This window comes from Paroedura picta, chromosome 4, assembly GCF_049243985.1.
Source record: "Paroedura picta isolate Pp20150507F chromosome 4, Ppicta_v3.0, whole genome shotgun sequence".
NCBI classification, from domain to species: domain Eukaryota; kingdom Metazoa; phylum Chordata; class Lepidosauria; order Squamata; family Gekkonidae; genus Paroedura; species Paroedura picta.
In genome coordinates, this window is record NC_135372.1 from 73712979 (window position 1) to 73735419 (window position 22441).

Consider the following 22441-nt stretch of genomic DNA (forward strand, 5'->3'; position numbering starts at 1 on the left):
GTCATCTAGTCCACCCCTTGCACTATGCAGGACACTCACAACCCTATTGCTCATCCACTGTAACCTGCCACCCCCTTAAGCTTTCACAGAATCAGCCTCTCAGTCAGATGGCTATCCAGCCTCTGCTTAAAAATTTCCAAAGATGGAGAGCCCAGCACCTCCTGAGGAAGCCTATTCCACTGAAAAACTGCTCTGTCAGGAACTTCTTCCTGATGTTTAGACGGAATTTCTTTTGAATTAATTTCATGCCATTGGTTATAGTCCGTCCTTCTGGGACAAGAGAAAACAATTCTGCTTCATCCTCTATATGGCAGCCTTTTAAATATTTGAAGATGGCCATCAAATCCCCTCTCAGTCATCTCTTCTCCAGGCTAAACAGACCAAGCTCCCTCAACCTTTCTTCATACGTCTTGGTCTCCAAACCCCTCACCATCTTTGTTGCCCTTCTCTAGACACATTCCAGTTTGTCTACATCCCTCTTCAACTGGGGTGCCCAAAACCGAACACAGTACTCCAAGTGAGGCCGAACCAGAGCAGAGTAACGTGGTACCATCCCCTCCCATGATCTGGACATGATACTCCATTTGATACAGCCCCAAATCCCATTTGCCTTTTTAGCCACAGAGTCACACTGTTGACTCATGTTCTACGTATGGTCTACTAAGACTCCTAGATCCTTTTCGCACATGCTACTGCCAAGACAAGTTTCCCCCATTCTATATTGGTGTGTTTGGTTTTTCCTACCTAAATGCAGAACTTTACATTTGTCCCTATTGAACTTAATTTTATTCAGTTTAGCCCACTTCTTGAGCCTATCAAGATCATCCTGTATTCTGATTCTATCTTTGATTGTGTTTGCTACCCCTCCCCGTTTAGTATCATCTGCAAATTTAATAAGTATCCTCTCTAAACTCTCACCCAAATCATTTATAAATATATTGAACAACGCAGGCCCCAGGACAGATCCCTGGGGAACTCCACTAGTCACTTTTCTCCAAGAGAATGCTGAACCATTAACAAGTACCCATTGGGTATGATCTGTCAACCAGTTATCAATCCATCTGACAAAATTAGGATCCGTACCACATTTTACCAACTTGTCAACAAGAATATCATGTGGAACCTTATCAAATACTTTACTGAAATCCAGATAAACTATCTCCACAGCATTCCCCTGATCCAGCAAGGTAGTAACTTTCTCAAAAAAGAAATAAGGTTGGTCTGACATGATTTGTTCTTGCGAAACCTCTGCTCAGTCTTAGAAATCACAACTCTCTGTTCCAGCTGCTCAAGGACTGTTTGATGATTTGTTCCAAAATTTTGCCAGCTACAGATATCAAGCTGACAGGTCGATAGTTACCCGGATCCTCCTTTTTCCCTTTCTTGAAGATGGGGACAATATTTGCCCACCTCCAATCATCTGGCACCTCACCAGTTCTCCAAGAAATGTCAAAAAGAATGGACAGAGGTTCAGAGATTACATCTGCAAGTTCTTTTAGTACTCTTGGATGCAATTCATCGAAGACTTTGTTTCCTTTAAAGAAACTAGGTGCTTGTGGACTGCCCCAACAGTGATCCTAGGCCACCATTCCCATCTCCCCTGTTGTGTTACATTTTTTCCACATTGAGCACTATTTCCCTCACAAGAGAAGACTGAGGAGAAATAGGAGTTAAGCAGTTCAGCCCTCTATTCATCATCTGTTATCACTTTCTTGTCCTCGCAGTGGTCCTAGCATGTGCCTGCTCTTTTTCTCACTATAGTTATTGAATTTTCATCATCACCTCTCCTTAAGCACAAACTATCAAATTTAAACCTGTTTCAAAAGTGTGATTCACAGACCGTTTATGCACTGGGAACTTCAGTACCCCAGCTCCTGTGCAGGAGCACAAATTGGGGGCAGATGAGGTGCACCGGGCCAAATGCTCCCCCATGTGGGTGCAGGAAGAGGTGGGGCAACCTGCCATGACTAAAACTCCAGCCTGCAGCGCAGCATGAAACCTCCAGTGCGTAAACGGTCACATGGAGAACCCACTCATATGACCATGGTAGAAATATCTGAATAATAGTTTTCTATTATTTCTACCCAGTCATAAACTGAAACAGCCAATTCAAGAAGATTAAGCACTGCAATTCTGGCGGTTTTTAGTTATACAGTTTTGTTCCATACTACAAATACATTGTGATATAGGGACTCTAATATTTTTAATGGATTCAATTAGATTTTTAACAAGCCTAGAGTTTTCACTTAAACATACTGTGTTCCAACATAACACTTACCTTGAAGATTAAGTCTGGCAACCGGGGGCTGAGTTGCTGCTGGAGACCTCCTGTGCAGGAATAAATAATATGGCATGAAGTACATATTATAGGGGTGCAGTGAGACTGAGAGCTACTTACTAGCACAACCTGAAGAATATCTACCATTAAGATTGAATAACTAAGGCACTTCACAGGAACAGCAAGCAATGGCTATGTGAGTGCAACTCAAAAACAGCATCACAAAAATCACTGGTGGTTCCTCAATAGTAGAACATCTGCTTTGCATGCAAAAAGTCCCAGATTGAATCCCCAGTATCCCCACCATTCAAAGGATCAGGTAATAGGTAATATAAAAGACTTCCGTGTGATGCCTTGAACAGCTGCTGCCAGGCTTAGTACACAATACTGATCTTGATGGATCAGTGGTCTGATTCAATATAAGGTACCTTGGTGTATGTTCTGAGCCATCATGGTGTAGTGGTTAAGAGTGGCGGACTCTAATCTGGAGAACTGGCTATGTTTCCACATTCCTCCCCATGAAGCCTACTGGATGATCTTGGGTCAGTCACACAGTTCTCTCAAACTCTCAACCTCACCTACCTCACAAGGTGACTGTTGTGGGGAGAGGAAGGGAAGGTGACTCCAAGCTGCTTTGAGACTCTACCCTACAAAGTATATAAAAACCACCACACCAACCTACTATTCATGTATATTTTATCCAATTTTATCCTCACAACCTATGACATATCTGAAGAACTGTGCATGTGCACAAAAGCTTATACTCAGAATTAAACTTTATTGGTCTAAAAGGTGCCACTGGACTCAAACTTTGTTCTGTTGCTTCAGACCAGCATAGCTACCCACTTGAACCTAAGAGGTCAGTTAAGTCAAGAGAAAATGAGTGGCCAAACTCATCAGGGGGATTAATAGCAAAGAGGGGAATTGAACCTGGATTTCCCAGGTCTTAGTCCACTATAATGCACCAAGATGACTAATTAAGACCTGTCTTAAAATGTGAATGATGCAACTATAATTATTTTAAAAGAAACAGCTTACTTGTTTGATGCTCCTTGCAGATTTGTCAGTAATGTAAAATTATTTCTTACACTTCTCAAACTTGCCAAGACCTGTTTAAATACAAAAGGATATAAAGCATATTTTTAACTGAAATTTTTGAACACACACAAATACGCCAATGGTTACTGAGTTCAGTGGAAGAGAATGAAGCACCTAATTGGCTCTCAGAGAAACCAGTGGGTTTTAATGTACTTGTATTTGGCTGATTCATGTCCATACAAAGAAGATGCTGATACATGGGAATTTTTACCATTCATTATGCAGCATCTGAAAATTATAGCCAGCTGCTAGTAAAAGACACCTGGCACAAGCTACTCATGCATGGACAATAAGTCAGTGATGGAATTAACAGGATACGTGAGGGTGGGGCAGGACAGAAGGGGAGGAACAATTTGGTGGTATTCTCAGTAGTAATTCAAGTGTTAGTATAAACTATAGTGTAAATCCACTGTATCAGTGTAAATGGCAGCAGTAACTCAGAAGTTAATGACAACCACATGCTGCAGTAATTCACTGAAAGTCTATTGTTGTTGTTGTTGTTGTTGTTGTTGTTGTTGTTGTTGTTGTTGTTGTTGTTGTTGTTATTATTACCCGCCACTCCCAAGTGGCTCATGGCGGGTTACAATAGTCCGCATAAAATCCCAGTAAAACCCCCATTAAACCCCCCCGACATAAAAACATAACACCAATCCAACTAATCACAGTAACAAAAAAGGAGAAATGGTGGAATCACTATCATTCCCCCAATAAAAATCTCATAGAGAGGGGTGGGAAGAGGGGCACAGATGGAACCTGCAAGCCACCATTCACACTGCTCTATCCTGGTAGGGGGGCCATACAGATCTTCCTTGCTGCACTGGCCTCAACCATAGACCTGGTGGAAGAGCTCTGTTTTGCAGGCCTTGTAGCATGATAGTGCAACACAGATGGATAACTGGGTAATCTGCAGAACAGTTTCTTCTTCCACAGTATGCTGGCTTTCAGCAACACCACAGGAGTGAGTTGTACAGCGACTCTTATACCACCAAGCTCTCTTTCCAGACAAAATGGAATTCAACACATAAGGGTGAGACATCAGCTATAAGGGTCCACCTTAATATTAAACAGCCTCAGTTTAGAGCAGTTAATCTCTAAACGTAGGGAGAATATATTTGCCACAGTGTACAGTTAGAGTGTTGTCTTTCTTACATCACTTTGGAACATTGTCTTTAGAAGGGAAATGAGAGAAAATGAATATTCTGTTTTTCTAAAGCAGCAAACAATGACAGAAAGCCTGGAAAGATCAAAATATCTAGTCAATACAGCACTGGATGTGATGCCGGAACATGTAAAATAACAGAAACAGCCAGGGATGGGACAGTGTTCATCAAGGGGGGGGGGATGGGGGCAAGCCCAGAAATCTTCAAAGTGATTGCACCTAGAGGAGTTGAAGAAAGCCTGTCAAGACTTGCCAAGTTCAAAGGGAAGGTACAGTGCTTGAGGCGGAATCAAATGGGCTGGGAACCATGTCATTTCCAGTACTTCTATTTTACAAGTTCACGTGAGTGCTCAAATGTCCAACTGGAGTGTTAGAATATTTTGAACATACCTGTGCAAAAGGTGTAACTATCAGGTCATCTCCATGTCTGGTAAGAAATTAAAATAAAAGCAGACAGTTCAGATTACAGATTATTCAGCACCATCCAGACTCATTATGATGAACTTTCAGGTTGATCTAAAACTCTTGATTAGGTGGCAAATGCATCTTCCACATCCAAAGATGTGAGTAGACACTTTATGCCAATATGGAAAACACAATAGGCACACCTTCCCCATAGTAGTTTATCTGTTTCCAAGTCCTGTATAGATACTCCCCCTTATTCCCCCCCATATTTTTTAAAAAAGCTTTCTAACCTCATCCCTGCATTTTCCCAACTCTTGGCTCTACAGTTCTGTTGGGGTCTAAGGAATTATATGAAGTCTTCTTCATTCCTCTCCTTTCTGCTTGTCCCCTTATCAGCTCAGCCTGTGACTAAGAACAAATCAGTTGGAGGGTTGCATTTTCACCCTAGAAAAAAACTAGAAAAGGGCCTGAGAAAATAACCTTTTGTTTATTAAACAGCTGTATAACACCATAGTTTTGCTCTGGTTTATTCAACCTCAAAAGCTCTTACTAAGTTAAATGGTTGCCTAATCACAGAGTATTTTCAGAAAACACTGGATTAAAAAAATCCAAATAGGAGTCACCATTCAGTTCTAGTCGTAAAGGTATCCCTTGTGCAAGCACCGAGTCATGTCTGACCCTTGGGGTGACGCCCTCTAGCGTTTTCATGGCAGACTCAATACGGGGTGGTTTGCCAGTGCCTTCCCCAGTCATTACCGTTTACCTTCCAGCAGCAAGCTGGGTACTCATTTTACCGACCTTGGAAGGATGGAAGGCTGAGTCAACCTTGAGCCGGCTGCTGGGATCCAACTCCCAATCTCATGGGCAGACAGCTTCAAACAGCATTTCTGCTGCCTTACCCCACTTCGCCACAAGAGGCTCTCTAGGCTTGCACAAGAGGTTTTCAGAAAACACTGGATTTTAAAAAATCCAAATAGGAGTCACCATTCAGTTCTAGTCGTATAAGACAATAAAAGCTAAGAAATTCAAAGGTAGACCGAGGAAAGGTCAGTTTTATATTTCCTGACTTTTGTTGACTTCTGTCAGTGCCTTTACTGCTAGTTAAACAGGGAGTTATGTCTGTATTTTCAGCATGAAAGATTTGATTGCATAAGGCAAAACTAGTTAAATTATTTGGGGTTTCTAATAAATATATATATTCTGTCTATTTAAACCATGTCAGAAGTAGTTCACAGCAGTACATATGCTTGGAGATGATGTTTCAGTCAGCCCATCTACTTCTTTATACAGTTAACATAAATAAAACATTGCTGGCATACAAATAAATTCATAACACTGGGAGTTATATTTGTGCCTGATGGTAGTCAACAACATGGATATGCTGTGAATCCCAGCAACAAAGGGCCATTCCCATCCAGCTGCTTTCTATACATGTGCACACACACACATACAAAAGTACTAATCATGTTACAGTTTAACACCATTCATTTCTTTGTGAACAAATTATTCCAGAAAAGCACTGAGATGGTTTTAAAACTCATGACTGGTTGAAATGGAGGTACAATATAATGGCTCAGATGATCCAATGCTCTGATCACAATCAAGTTCAATTACTGCAACACATATTATGTGAGGCTGCCTTTGAAAACTGTTGGGAAGCTTCAGTTGGACCAACATTAATTCTATACTTACATTTACTGGTATCTGAAAAAAAATGTGATCTATCTGTTATAGATTGTGTTTCGTAACTTGGTATGAAAAAGCTCAATATAATGGCATATGCACCAATCTCAGGTTTACAGTGAAAAACAGAAATAAGAGGACAGAAAAGAAAAAAGAACAAAGGAGGAAAAGGCTATATGATCAATAACTGTCAGGGTTACTAGGTTTCTGCAATAACAGGAGAGCTCCACTCCTTTGCCACTGCTCCTTTGGACAATGGGAGAAATTGCTGGTATTGTGTGTGACATGACATCACTTTGGAGGGCTAGGGCTCAGCTTGGCATGTAGAAGGTCCCAAGTTCAATTCCTGGTGCCTCCAGTTAAAAGATGTGACCTGAGACCCTGAAGTGTTGCTGCCAGTCTGAATAGACAATATTGACTTTCATGGCCCATAAGTCTGATTAAGTACAAGGCAGTTTCATGTATTCTGGGGAGGTGGGATTTTACCATAGTGTTCCCAGGAATTCCTAGTGTGATGTGGCATCACTTCTGGTTTTCCCTGGAAGTGATATCATGGCATGAGGAACACTGCCCCCCCCCCCTAATAACTGTCTGCTAACCAACAGGGTTGGATTGGAAAGTCAAAACAGGGGGGAAGGCCTCTTGAAGTCGAAGGCCACATCTATTATAGGGTATAGAATTATAAGGGAATATGCCTGACCTAACCAGGCTTTTTGACTTGTGTCCCTCCTCACTTTTTCACTAGGTAGACCATTATTGGCTTTCTTCAAGTATCTAGGTTCTCTTTCATTTTTAGCCACTGAAATGTGGATAAATGCAGCATATGCCTCAAGAGAGGAAGCATACAATTTCATAAGAAAGGGAACATTTGTTGTGGAACTCTTTGACAACTGCCCACTCTCTCAGATGTATTTTTTGTCCTCCTCCTGCCTGATGGTAAAAAGGCTAGGCATGGCTAGAGGCATAAGCCCTTGGTTACAAGTTGAAGATCAAGAACCCATAAACTCTATATGTCACCACAGCGCTGGTCCTGCTGGGCTGCAATAATCAACAGACAAACCAGCATGCTGCTGCTCCTTCCATAACAGTAGCCTTCTGAGAGTGTTCCCTATGACACAAATGGTAAGTTCAAGCCTAGCAATAAATGGCAATTTATTAGTATCAAGCAGAGTTTCTTGTCCAATATCAATTTATGAATATGTGTTTTGTAGTGTAAGATCTACAGTAGTGCAGGTACTCTGTGATCTATGTACTTACTGTTCACTTGGAAGGGAAGAATTCCTGGACATGGTCTTTGGTGACAGGTCATAGTCACTGTCTGATCTATAAAGGAATGACTCTCGGCGCTGGCTGTGCCCAGGGAAAGTGGTATGGAGTACAAGTCCAGAAGAGGAGCTGGCTTGAGGGTCCAGTGGGCTGCGACCTGGTGATGGCCCATTTTCCACATCAAAGCTGCAAACAAGGCACACATCAAAGTTATATTATCAGTATTTCATAATAACTTCATTAATGTTTGCTGATACAAATAATGCAATGCCATTCACTTGGCAATATAACAAAGAACCGATTACCAAAGGAAAAACTTTAGAGAGACGTCACTGATTTCTGGTCCATCAAAATAAACTTTATGGTTTTATTATAATTTCAATTTCATTTTGTTGATAGCATCTTCCTTCATATTTCTTCCAGTATACTTCACAGAGAAAATGAACTTTTGACTTCTAGCAATGCTGTTACGTCTCCCACAGTTGCATACTGAGTGCAGGGTGAGGTGTGTGCTCTGCCCAGAGCACAACTAGAGGAAGGCCATTGAAGCACATTTCTTGCTGCATCCAATCAAATGTCTTTCCTTTTATTTTTTAAAATAGAGTTCTGCTGCAGCCACTAGGGCACAAGGAAGGTTGAGCACAGCAAAAAACACTCTAGGAAAAACACTCAATTTCTCCAAGACAGAAGTAAACTTGCTTAACAAATTGTACAACCAAGCCAGTATGCTGATAGTTGCTACAGCAATTACCATCCCGTTGGTCATTTTCTCCACTAGTCTAGACTTTTTCTCTTCATTTCCTTGCACTCAGCTCAGTTCAGTCCCCTTTATTATTACTTCTTGATCTTAAGACCTTCTCAGTCCTAAACTGCTTGGGAACAAAATATATTTAATAGTAGTATAGTAACAAACTTTGTTAATATTATGAACAGAAGGTATAGGATTTGATGAGAACTGTACATGGCATGTTCTGTCAAACCCCTCCCCCCAAACTTGGACTGTGATTCTGTGCTTGACAACAGCTGGCAGTGCCTCAGTGGGACTGGGTTTACTGGGCGTGGTACATTACATTGGTTAGTTGGGCTTTCCACCCTTCCCCCCCACCTTGGACTGTGATTCTGTGCTTGACATCAGCTGGCATTGCCACACTGGCTCTGGGCTCTGGTGGGAACTCAGTAATTGCACTGGTACTATTGGATACTCTGTACATTACACTGGTTCTGCTGGGCTTGAAAAACTGCCCCCTCTTCAGTTTATACTGTGGATATGTTTTCATTTGACTTTAGTCTTTGGAAACAGTGCAGAATGGGGACATCTTCTTTGGGGGATAATGTGTTTATTAACATCTATCCCAGTGAAGTTTGAAATCACTATTTTGTGATACTTTGGCTAATGTCTGGAGACAAAATATTAGTAGGGATGGGCACAATCCTAAAAAGGGCTGTTCAATTTGGGGTTCAGGGCAGCACACAAACTGAACCCCAAACAACCTAAATGAGTCCAAACTGAACCAGTTCAGCAAGTTCATTTCCTCCTTTATCCTGGCTTTCCCTAGGACACACTTCCTTTCCACCTTTCTCCCAGCTGCAGAGAAAAGGGGCAGGAATTGCACAGGAATGGTAAAATGGCTGCTAAGTTTAAATGGCAGCCATTTAATCATTTAGTTAAATGTAGGGCAAGAGATGAGCCTCTTGTGGCGCAGAGTGGTAAGGCAGCCGTCTGACAGCTTTGCCCATAAGGCTGGGAGTTCAATCCCAGCAGCCGGCTCAAGGTTGACTCAGCCTTCCATCCTTCCGAGGTCGGTAAAATGAGTACCCAGCTTGCTGGGGGGTAAATGGTAATGACTGGGGAAGGCACTGGCAAACCACCCCGTATTGAGTCTGCCAAGAAAACGCTAGAGGGCGTCACCCCAAGGGTCAGACATGACTCGGTGCTTGCACAGGGGATACCTTTACCTTTACCTTAGGGCAAGAGATGTTGGTTTGCCAATTCCTTCTTCCACATTGACCCTTCTTAACTTCTGAGATCTGACAAAATCAGGCTATCCTGAGCTATCTAGGTCAGGGCTAACCTTAGAATAATGTGACTGGCTCAATGTCACCCAACAAACTTCTATGGCACAAGCAGAGATTTGAATCTGGATTTCCCAGATCCTAGTTCAACCCTTTAACCCTTGTGATGGAATAGTGTGCTGGAATATGAATATTTTTTACTGGCATGATTATATATACAAAGTTAGAGTTTTTTTTTTATTGTCTGTATTTCTTTTCTGGCCATGGAAATGAAGTTTGGGTCCAGTGGCACCTTTAAAAAAAATCCAAAATCCAAATAAAAATCCAAATAAATAAATTTAAGCCAACACTTGGTTCTGTTGCTTGAGACTATTTTCTGATCATTATTATCATGTGCTCTATTTCACGGTTATTACTGAAAATAATTTTGTCATATAGAAGAGAGGCCTTTACTTGGATATCTCCAATAACAGCCTGATCTTGTCAGATCTCAAGAGGTAAGCAGAGTCAACACAGAGACAAGGCAATGGCAAACCACCTCCAAACATCTCTTGTCTTGAAAAACCCTATTGGGTTGCCACAAGTCAGCAGTGACTTGACAGCAAAAAAAAAAAAGAAGAAGAAGAAGAAGAGGGGAGGTGTTCAAAAATTATCTGCTCCTGGTGTCAAAGAGGCTAGATACACCACTGACCTCTCATATAATAATGCAAAGCTATAGTCTACTTTGGGGAGAGAGGTTCTGTTAAAAGTGCTGATGGTACCATTGATACCTTCCATTAACTCTGTCATTCTCTGAGGCATTACCACATCTACTTGCAAAATCAAAGTTTTGGATAACCCTTTTGAGCACTTATGATTTTAGAGACTTATGATCAGCCAGGGGAGGGGGGAGAGAAATCTGGTATCAAATTATAGAACACCGATTTACAAAAAAAAGTTTCCCAGATTTGATGCATGATAAAAGGGAGATAAAATGAGGCAAATGCTGTCTTAGAACTGTCTTTGGCTTTAGGTTTAGTTGATTGAAATGAAATCTTTGTAACTGAAGAGTTATATAAGAAGGAAATTTTTATTTGCTGCTTTTCTCTATCAGAAGGAGTCTCATAGCAGCCTACAATCACTTTCCCTTTCTTCTCCCCACAACAGATACCCTGAGAGATAGGTAAGGCTGAGAGAGCCCTGATATTACTGCTTTGTCAGAACAGCTTTATCAGTGCTGTGATGAGCCCAAAGTCACCCAGCTGGATGCATGTGGGGGAGTGCAGAATCAAACCCGGCTCGCCAGATTAGAAATCCATGCTCCCAACCACTACATCAGAAGTTTTAAAATTTGCCAGTACACATGATACAGATTAATGCTGTGGACAGAAACAAATATAGCATCCCTATCAATCTATTGAGCACTCAGCTGATGAACAGGGTGTATAAGTGGGGGTATATGTGGATGTGTTTATGTGTGTGATTATTGTGTGTAGCAAAGGATGAATGAATGGTGTATGCACATGCATGGTAGAGTGTTTGAAAAGTTAAGAGGACATAGATGGGAACTATTATATACTCATTATCCACATACATCTGCTACATGGCCATCTTGTATTCTACATTAGTGGGAACTCTGCATTTGATTTCCCAACCTAAAGTTCCCTCTCTTCTATGGCTTACACACCCTAGTATTAAAGAACAGTTTGAATTCTGACAAAGTATAAAATCCTTCAAATGAGTCAACAATGTGTGTGTGTGTAAACACACACACATTGTGTGTGTGTATGTATGTATGTATACACACACACACACACACACACACATCAAATTATTCAGAGACCACTCCTGCAAAACCCAGCACACTTCTTACTATGACCAAGACAAACCACACACATTTCTCAAGGACAGAGGTATTTGCAAAAGTGCCTTCCAATAGCTAGCATGTTAATTTCTTTTTACTGATCTCAGCTTCAAAGATAAACTTCGGCCACAGCTAACAATCAATAATGGTTCTAAATAGCAGAATGGAGGGGTGGGGGGAAGCAGGAAGGAACCCTGAGAAACATAAACCAAATAGCCTGCAGAATCAACAAAGGTCCAACACCAGTGTAAATATTGTGTGAGAATTTCAAAAGAGACATCTGTTTCTGAGAATTAAAGAAGCATGTTTTGACCTAACAAGGAACTTGAAATTAAACAGCAATTGACTACTCTTCAAGGATAGACTATGGTAATAAATTCTATATGAGGTTATCCTTGAAGACAATTGGGAAACATCAGTTGGTGCAAAATGCAGCAGCTCATTTACTAATTTCTTCCAGTTCAATTCAAAGGGCTGGTTGTTTCCTTTAAACACCAGAAAAGACAGAGGTAATGCTAAGGCTGATGTTCTAAGAGAGATTTAATATACTTGTCCTAAATAGAGTAGGTTAAGATCCTGGGTTTCCCCATGGATCCTTCCTTGCTCTTTGAAAAGCAGGTGGAACAAAAATACTGGACAACCCCAATGGGTACTATGTTAGACTATACAGGGAAACTGTTGAAATTCATGAACACCAATACAGTTTCAACAAAAAAGAGAGTCTGAAACTCAATAGAACCTGGTTACCAGTCCTAAAGAAACATCAGAATAAAAAAAAAACATGGGATTTAAAAACACGCCACAATGGTACATCAAATAAGACACCAGATAAGGCTTTGACTAATGGACTTTGTGATGAACCCCATCAAGACACAAGAAAACACTTCCTAAGACTTGCTAATGATCTGTATCCAGACATAGGAAAGGAACTTCCTATTTACTGTCTGTCCCCAAGGCAACTCCCAGATAAGACAGGAATATGATGCATTCCCCCACCCTAAGAAGTAAATAAAACGTGTAGCCACTGTTCACACTGTTCACATACTCTCTACCAGCTGGAGGCTGGGCAGAGGAATGAGAAGCTTCTGCAACAACTCTGGGATCTAAGCCCTGGTTTGTCTGCAACCCCATTCCCTTTTGCTGGCCAGAGTTCTCTGCCTGGTGAATGTCTGGCTAGGCTCTCATCTAGATGAGAGATGGGTGAAACTGGGAGCTCCTGGCAAGGCTCCTCCTCTGAGAAGTCCTCACTAACAGGACCTGGGTTCATAACAGTTAATTACATTTGTTCCTTCATTGTTTATTGTTCAGTTCTTTCCTTCAAATGCATTTTTCATTCACTGATTGTGAAAGGTATATTTCCCTATACACTTTCCCAAATTGAATAAAATGGAAGATTATTTCACAGTTTCCATTGTACACCAATGTTCAAATGGATATTTATAGTCTGGCTATTGAAGCTTGTGGTTAGAGTGACTTGGGCCATTTAAGAAAGAAACACCCCTCATAAATTACCTAAATACGCAAGTTGTCCTCATTTAGCTGGGCTACTGGAATTATTCTGTCTGATGAAAATACCATCTGTGGCATAGCATGTAAGCATAACTAAGTGAAATAAGCATTCCTGTATCTTAATAAATCTCTGCATACTACCTAGTAGAAACAAGTTATGACTCTGTGTATTACATATAAAATTACCTGCCACATCAAAACTTTTTTCCTTTTTCTATTAACCAGTCTGCAATTAAGAATAAGTTTATGGTTTAAATCACAGTTTTTAACTACCTGGTATAAATGTGAAGAATTCACATGAACTGGTAAGTGTTTGAATAGATATCAATTCAATGCATTTTAAAGTATAAACAAATACTTCTGTAAAAGTATTTCACAAGTAAAAACTATTTGCTACTGCCTAAATCTTACCACATTTCACAGGTGACATTATGATGGTTGTGTGCAAATACCAAATCAGTCACTGGGAATGGGAATACTCTTTTGAAATAGCTCAGTCTGCTTCTCAGAATTTTATTGCCTGATTGTACAAACTCTTGTATGAGCACAGCCATTCATTTAATGGCAGGCACTCACTATGAGTCCCTCCTGGTGACTTTCTTCTGAAAAAAATTATCATTACATCTTTATTATACACTAGTATGCAATGTATAATTTTGCCCTGGGGTAATACTACATATGAAGACTTATCCTTTGGATTGACCCCAGTGTACTTTTCAGTACAGGCAGCTTCAGATACTCCCCACCCCCCAACACTTACAGTTCTCACTATCAATCCACTCCCACCCTCACCTAGGGCTGCCCACCTCCAGAGAGGCATAGAGATCCCCTGGAATTACAATTCTTCTCCATATAACAAACATCAGTTCCTTTGCAAAAAAACAGTTGCTTCAGAGAATAGACACTATGGCAGTGGTCCCCAGCCCCTGGTCTGAGGACCAGTATCGGCTCGTGGATCAGTCGGTACCAGGCCGCAGCTCCTCCTAGTCCTCTACCCCGGCTGCTTCCTGAGGGGCTGCCCTGTCACTCTGCCACCGGCTCACATTTGGTGCTCTCCAGTGGCCGCCATGGCTGGGGCTTCCCCTTGGTATGGCACTGCATGGCTGCTGCTGGCAGCGCCCCCCAACGGGTGGCAGAAAGTCAGGGGCGCTAGCAGGAAAGTAAGTGGAGCAGGGGCTCGGGCAGTGGCGGCGATGTCCCTTGGCAAAAGACTACCCCTCCCCCGGGCCTGAGTAAAATTGTCAAGTGTTGACTGGCCCCCAGTGATAAAAAGGTTGGGGAACACTGCATTAGAACTCATGGATGTCCTTTCCCTCCCTGAACTCACCCTCCATAGCCTTTACCCCCAAATCTATTTGGGTGTATTGGTATATATTGATATTGTTTGGTTCCGATGCACCAACCCCCCCCCAAAAAAATACCCCCTGTTTTCCCCCCACATGCCTAGTCTGCATCTAAGCCTTGAAGAAGAAGCACAGAGAATGAGATGCCATAGAATAGAGCTAAATAAATTAGGCTTATTTTTCCTCCGTCTAACCCTTCCCAGATTTTATATGAAAATCTTTCTTTTATACACATCTGACTGAATTTCTCCTTTTAACTTCTCTCCCCCACCCAGTCTGCACTGTAAAAATCAGAATTTTAGAAAATACCAATAAACTCAAGTAGATTATTGTTCTCCTTCCCAATGACAAGTATACTGCTTGAAGAAGCTTTAGGAAGTTTTCTCGTTTATGCACAGATAAAATGCTGCCTCTGCAAGTTTAGCTATGATTTACTGGCCCTTGATCTCCCCGTCAGCGACAGATCACACTCAACTCTTCACATGTGGCAGTATTTACAAAATGTACTGATCCCAAACATCACTCAGATTTAATTACTATAATTCCAGTGTTTTGAGAACTTCAACTGTGTTTCATATCAATTCCCAGGAATTTTGCTGCTAGCCCAAAAGAGATGCAACAAGCAGCTGATCTTAATTTGCTCTAAGACTGTGCTGGATACATAAAATCTGCTGTGCGAGCCCAACAGAGAATATTTGCACAGCTGCAAAATCTTTGAACTCAGAAGAATGCCTAACTTTCTCCCTAACTTCTTTTAAAGGAAAGGGCGGGGGCTGCATTTCTTGGGTTTGGTAAACTTGCGTGGATGAACTGAAACATCAAGCTAAAATCACCAAGCAAATTAAGTTAATGCAGTTTGTCTTTGGGGGAAGTGGGGAAGTGGTTTGCGGTACTGCAGTGACATGATGAGATACTTCTAGAATTCACATGGACACATACCCCTCCACCAATCTCCTCGTTATCTTGTCAGGGGCATCCTATCAGGAGACTCTGTTCACCAGGAACTCCCCACCATCTCTGGAAAGAGGGGGATTCTCCAATTGCACTGAACTTTGGAATAAGCAGCTTATCGTTTTTCAGCCCATACTACGATTAGCAGAAAATACAAAAACCCTCCCCCATTCTGTGAACTCACCAAGCACTTCTTTCAAAGGAGCATGGGTTAGAAACCGTTTTCCAATTCCCCTTGGACTTGCAATGAAAGAGGGTGTGCATGTGAGTGATCAGTGACAGTGCAAATTATGGCTGGCTAGCATTGGGAAGCCTAGATTTGTCTGCCTGTCTGTCTGAAAATAGTTTAGCACCACCGTTCTCATGAACTGTTTCACTCAGAGCTGCACAAACTGCCTGTCTTTTTCAGGGGACAAGCAGCTGCTATTGCCACTGCAAGCTAGTCAGTTCCTCCACTCCTGCAGGGGGCAGGCAAGTGCTTTTATTCCTTTCATCCCTCCTGGGGGGGGGGGACAAGTTGAGGAGAACTAGAGGAGGATATTTTCTTGCTTTCCAATCAGCCCCTGATAGTAAAATGATATTTGGAAACCAAAATGTGTTACTTATTTAGGCAATTTCTTAGCCTCTCTCCAGAGAAGTGCTTGAGGTGACTTCCAACCAATTTAAAACAACACAATCAGCAAGAAATGAATCAACTAAAAATTAACCCAATAGCAGCAGTAGAAACACTGGTAAAAAAACAAACAACTAGCAAGAAATAAATACAGCCAGCATATAGCCTAAAATGATAAACAGCAAACAGTTAATCAAGAGGGATAAACAGATCACCAGCATAAAATCTAGACAAAGAGAGCCAATGAGTTAAAGATATGTCAGCAGGGCAGCTAAAAGAACAATTAAGACAAGAAGCTCAACAATAGCACAGGCTATTATTTACCTGGTATTTAAAAGACAGCATTGTAGTCAATGGACCAGGTTTCAGTAGGGGAATATTGCACTGATGAAGAGCAACTGCCTTAAAACCCCACCACCCACCTCACCTACTTACCTGGGGCACACACAGAAGGGTTTGGAATTAAGATCGCAATAGGTGAGAAGGATGATGTAGAATAAGGTTTTTATGGTGTTACAGAGAGGGTATGTGTCTACATGTGTCTCTATGCATGTGCATGCAGCGGGACTGTAACATCAGAGAAATCCAGAAAATTAAATTTAACAACACAGGGCAGGAAGAGGAATCAGAACTTTTCAGAACTTGAATAAGATTAGATTAATCAGAACTTGAATAAAATTAATAACTCCCAGACAAAATGAGGAAATGAGATCTCTCAGCTCATCTATAGACAATGCTCAAAGGAATGTGCAAGTTATTAAGTTCATTTTGCAAACTGACCAAATGATCAAAAAGAAGGTAGTATTAAGTCATTTGGTCAGAATTACTGCTTCCCTGAATAGTACAGACAAAAGGAAGGCTTTAAACCAGGGGTAGTCAAACTGCGGCCCTCCAGATGTCCATGGACTACAATTCCCATGAGCCGCTGCCAGCCAATACCAATAGTATGTTCAATGCTGGCAGGGGCTCATGGGAATTGTAGTCCATGGACATCTGGAAGGCCACAGTTGACTACCCCTGCTTTAAACCTTCCCAAGTGGGCATTAAGATATAGATTAATAATTCATAACCAACACAATGGTAGTTTCTGGGACTTAGTTAAAAGAATGTAGAGCTTGGTGTCAGCAGTATATTGATGGAACCCAACCCTAAAGTTCCAGTCCAGGCAATCTCATTCAGTAGCCCAACATAAATATTAAAGTGTTTTGATTGATGACAACAACAAACCTTTTTGAACTCTCAGTTTAGGTTGCAGACTTATATTTCTGAATCTTCAATATAGACCTAGAGGGAAAGGTCTCCCACAGGAAACTTTTTATCTAGAGAATCAAGGTTGCTGGGATTCAGAGTGTGAAGGCACTGTGAAAATGGGTAGTACTTTGAAAAATATGCATAGATCCATGAAGAAATAGTAGAGAACCAGTAGTTCTCTAGTAGAATAGAGAATTCTCCAGTAGAATAGAGAACCAGTAGTTAGACTGTTATTGTAGGTAGACTGCTAGGCTATAAATGGAAAAATGCAAGTTATAAGTTACATTTAGCCTTAGTCAGTTGTTCTTATTATCCTAACAACTTACAGGGGTGTTCTGAGATAAAAAAAAATAAGGGAATGGAGAACCATGAATGAGCCCCTTGAAGGAATGGCAACAAAAATGATAGATAACTGTTCTGAGTACAGAGTACAATTCAGTTATGTTCACTTGTAAAAAATAGTTATAGATGGAGTGGAAATGATAGTTTAAGACAAATTTACTTCTAGTGTATTTGTTACAATATTTTCATCCCCTATGGAATCTAGTGTTGCTTATATAGGTTCCCCAGGTTGTTCTCCTGTCCAATCCCATTGACCAGGCCCACAGTTCCAGCAAAACTGCCATATCATAAAGCCTCCAACCATATAATGAGAATGGAAAGAACAATACAGAATGGCCAACCGTATGCTAGCTTCCCACACCTTCCCTTTTCCCTTGCTGCTGTTCAACTGGCCAACCCTATATTGGAATAGGCAATATCAGGTATGTAAAGAACAGAAGAGCCTGTGGGGGGCAGCATGAAGACAAGTAGATAAGATAGTGAGGTTAGCGCCTTGGTTCCTATTAAGTGCCATTCTTTGTCTATCTGTAGGTTGCTACTCTTATGGCAATAGCCTGTTTTTTTCCTGGAATTTCCACACTTTCTGTCTGCTAGTAATATAGTTTCTCCTTTTCATTACCAAGTATATTAATTACTGAATAAAGCTTTATGTACACTTTAATCAGGTTGTGCACCTTCGAAAGAATTACTCTTTCAACATACTACAATTCCTCCTACTGCATCTGATGATTCAACAACATGGTAGGGAGTTGTAAGGCTCGCAAACAGAGCTTTTCTTGTCTGCTGAATGTTTCTGCCATGAAGCATCCCTTGTTGTTGTTGTTAGGTGCGAAGTCGTATCCGACCCATCGCGACCCCATGGACAATGATCCTCCAGGCCTTCCTGTCCTCTACCATTCCCCGGAGTCCATTTAAGTTTACACCTACTGCTTCAGTGACTCCATCCAGCCACCTCATTCTCTGTCGTCCCCTTCTTCTTTTGCCCTTGATCACTCCCAGCATTAGGCTCTTCTCCAGGGAGTCCTTCCTTCTCATGAGGTGGCCAAAGTATTTGAGTTTCATCTTCAGGATCTGGCCTTCTAAGGAGCAGTCAGGGCTGATCTCCTCTTGGACTGACCTTGTTCGCCTTGCAGTCCAAGGGACTCGCAAGAGTCTTCTCCAGCACCAGAGTTCATAAGCATCAATTCTTTGATGCTCAGCCTTCCTTATGGTCCAACGTTCGCAGCCATACATTGCAACTGGGAAGACCATAGCCTTGACTACATGCACTTTTGTTGGCAGGGTGATGTCTCTGCTCTTTAGGATGCTGTCTAGATTTGCCATAGCTTTCCTCCTCAGGAGCAAGCGTCTTCTAATAAGCAGCTGCCTTCAGCGCCATCTACTGGGAGGCATTTCCTTTAAACACAGTTCACTGATATCCCTTTTTTCTTTGCTGAATGTGGTGACGTTGACATATAATGTATCTATGCATCTCCCCTTAGCAACTGATGTCTGGATTTTTCAACTGGTATGTCCAAAGAAATGACCTGCTTCCTGCCATTTCCCTCCCATCCTCATTCAGGTCCTCTGGTCATTTAGCAAATCATGTTAATTCATATCACCTAACACTGCTGTAATTTCAGCAAATTCCATTTTAACTTGGATTTACAACTAGACAATTAACAATGCAAACCTAAACAAAGGTACACCCTGTCTGCGGAAGTATTTTCAAGTCCTGTGCAGACAGAGGGTTTAACGAGGGTGTGACCCTGTTTGGGGTTGCACAACTAATCCGAATCTCTTTCAACTGATACAACTAGATGATGGAATTGGACTGTAAAAGAAAGGTTATGGGTTTTCAGAACCATATGCTGACTCTGAAGACGGTATCATTCTTTTTCTAGAAAAAAACCCCCTATGACTCAGACACAACAACCTTTAAAAATATGCATTTTTCAAAAATGAGATGTTAATATAACATTGTTTGCAAGTTTGGGTAGCACACTTATCTTTTTATTTATAGGCTGTCTAACAATAGTCTTGGGGAGCGAACAACAATTTAAATTCAGTACATAAAATACAAAAATTAATTGCATTTAAAAACATTGATTAAAAGAAACTTAAAAGAAACTTGCTCCAGTGCTAAAACCTGAGGAACAGATGGAATCAGAAAATATAAATCCCAGGATGGATGGGAGGGGGGGGGGAGGGAGCAAAGGGGTCAGAGGGGCCCAATTCAGACATCAGCCCTGGCCTCAACCATATGTGGAAGAGTGTAATTTTGCAGGTCCTTTGGAACTTTGACAGTTCCAAGAGGGCCTGGATCTCCGCTAGCAACTCATTCTACCAGGCTGGAGCCAGGGCCTTCTTGGCCTTCTTTGGTCAAGGCCAGGTGCACTTCTTTGGGGCCAAGGATCACCAACAGGTTGGTATCAGCTGAGTGAAGTGCTCTCTGAGGGGTAAACTCAATGGGGCACTCCCTGAGAGCCAGTTTGGTGTAGTGGTGGACTTCTAATCTGGCAGGTTCGATTCTGCACTCCCCCACATGCAACCAGCTGGGTGGCCTCTCAGCCTCACCCACCCCACAGGGTGTCTGTTGTGGGGAGAGGAATGGGAAGGCGACTGTAAGCCGCTTTGAGCCACCGGGTAGGGAAATAAGAACCAACTCTTCTTCTTCTTCTTCTTCTTCTTCTTCTTCTTCTTTTCTTCTTCTTCTTCTTCTTCTTCTTCTTCTTCTTCTTCTTCTTCTTCTTCTTCTTCTTCGGGTGATTCTGCAACAGCGGTGCCACTCTGGGCTGCCCTGATGCATTCTGGCGAAGCTGCATGCTCTGCCAGTTCCCATGGAAGACACATTTTGATGGTGGACCTGGTCCACCCTGGATTTGTGTGTCCTGAGGGACACAGCTGGGGGAGGAACAATACCACCATGTGGGGGGAGGCGGGGTGGGGGTTACAGAAGGTGGCATTGCATGAGAATGCAATCTTGACTTCCTGCAAAATAATGCCCCATTCAACCCTAAGGTACTGCCAATCACCACGGAACTGAGTGGGGCATTTTCTGTCCCCTTCGGACCTCTTCTGCGTTCACATGGTCCTCTGCCGGGCTAGGCCACACTGGGCTCTAGAGCACCTAAGGGAATGTGGAAAATGTTCATGTTCCCTTAAAGGTGGGCAATGGTGGGCTAATGCATGCAGGGCCCGGAAGAGGTCCACCCCAGCAGTGACATCATGTGGAAGCAGAGATTAGCCCTGCTGCCATATGACTGCCTTCCCGGCCTTTTCCACCTGTGCAGAATCAGCCCCAGATACACAGACTTAATGATGGGAAACAAATCTAAAGCCGCATTCCAAAGTAGAGGTACAATTTGTTTTGACTTTATTGTTATGTATTCTTTGAACAGCAATCTATATCAAAGATTTTATATATGAACAATATAAAGGAGATAGAATCATAGAATCATAGAGTCATAGAATCATAGAGTTGGAAGGGGCCAAACACGCCATCTAGTCCAACCCCCTGCTCAACGCAGGATCAGCCCTAAACATCCTAAAGCTGAGATGAGATGAGAAAGAGAAAAAAGCTTGGGTGGGAGAGACATAGTCAAGGTTCTGCCATGGATCTCTTCCTTCTTTTCTACTTCCAGAAAGCTTCCAGGAAGTACTTCTACCTACATAATGGTGGAGGTTGCTTTCTGGTAGACCCTTCCTTTGCTCCATGATTTCCTGGGGGGGAGGGTCTGTTGTTTCAAACTGAACTTACAAACTGTAATAAGAACAGGAAGGAGAAAAAATCCTTTTTAGTTCTCTGCTTGCTGCATAGAATCTTTACAATATTGCTATTCTGAGGGATAGAAATTGAATTTTAAAACTTGCTAGAAGAGGCTGATCAATAGTTCAAGAAGAAATTAAGGAACATGATCATATGTTAAATAATGCAGAAGCAAAATTTAATGAGAACAACAAAAATATTTGGAAAAGTTTTCTTTTACATGTTATTCAAAGATGGAACAGTAGGTGACGTTGCAGCCTCACTGGTAACAAGAAGCTACTGCAATAAAAACATAGCTGCGTTATATTAGTTTACAAAAATCTGTTTGAACGAGATACTAAAGCATGATACAGGATAAATATACTTTGATTTGTTCCAACATTAAGTATAAACAACATTGATGTGTGATTTTGTTAAAAATATATCACTCTGGCTTTTTAAAAAAACCCTCTATTTTCTAGGTTATTACATAAACCTAGAAAACCTATTACATACATAAACCTATTACATACATATTCCTTTTGCCTAAGGTTTTTTCAAAAAATCACCCAGATGTTTAACCCTAGATATGCTGAAAGAAAATCCTCAGTTTTGGAATAAAAGGCTGTTTAGTACTAAGTGGATCAAATTATAGTGCTGCCCCCCTTTAAGATACTGTAAGATTCTCAGCTGCAATGAAAATCAAAAGCCTAAACATATTCACTTTTTTGTGGGTTATTTGGTGGTAGAAAGTGTCATCCAAGTACTAAATCACTTCTACCCTTCCTATTCTGAGTTCTGATGAGATCAGGCTAGCCTGGGCCGTTCAAGTCAGTCCAACAAACTAGTATTTTCTCTGAAGAACTCCATTGCTTAACTGAAAGCTTTTTATCAAGCGTTTCACAAACAAGTTCAGCACCCACTCAGATATCTTGGCTAACCTTAGGAGTCTACTCTCTC

The 22441-nt window shown here is 41.5% G+C and overlaps 1 protein-coding gene across 5 annotated transcripts in view; it reads right to left on the reverse strand.

Moving 5' to 3' along the window:
• PDE4B (phosphodiesterase 4B) overlaps nucleotides 1–22441 on the reverse strand; it is a 353582-nt gene that overhangs the window by 55172 nt on the left and 275969 nt on the right. For 4 of the 5 annotated variants that reach the window (XM_077333429.1, XM_077333431.1, XM_077333430.1 and 1 more), the window contains 4 exons: nucleotides 7881–8075; nucleotides 4926–4962; nucleotides 3317–3387; nucleotides 2279–2328 (listed from right to left, as the gene is read on the reverse strand). In XM_077333429.1, the coding sequence (XP_077189544.1) occupies nucleotides 2279–2328; nucleotides 3317–3387; nucleotides 4926–4962; nucleotides 7881–8075 (353 nt within the window). Of the gene's footprint in view, nucleotides 1–2278; nucleotides 2329–3316; nucleotides 3388–4925; nucleotides 4963–5230; nucleotides 5251–7880; nucleotides 8076–22441 lie in introns of those variants that run through there. The other variant, XM_077333433.1, reaches the window with a different exon arrangement.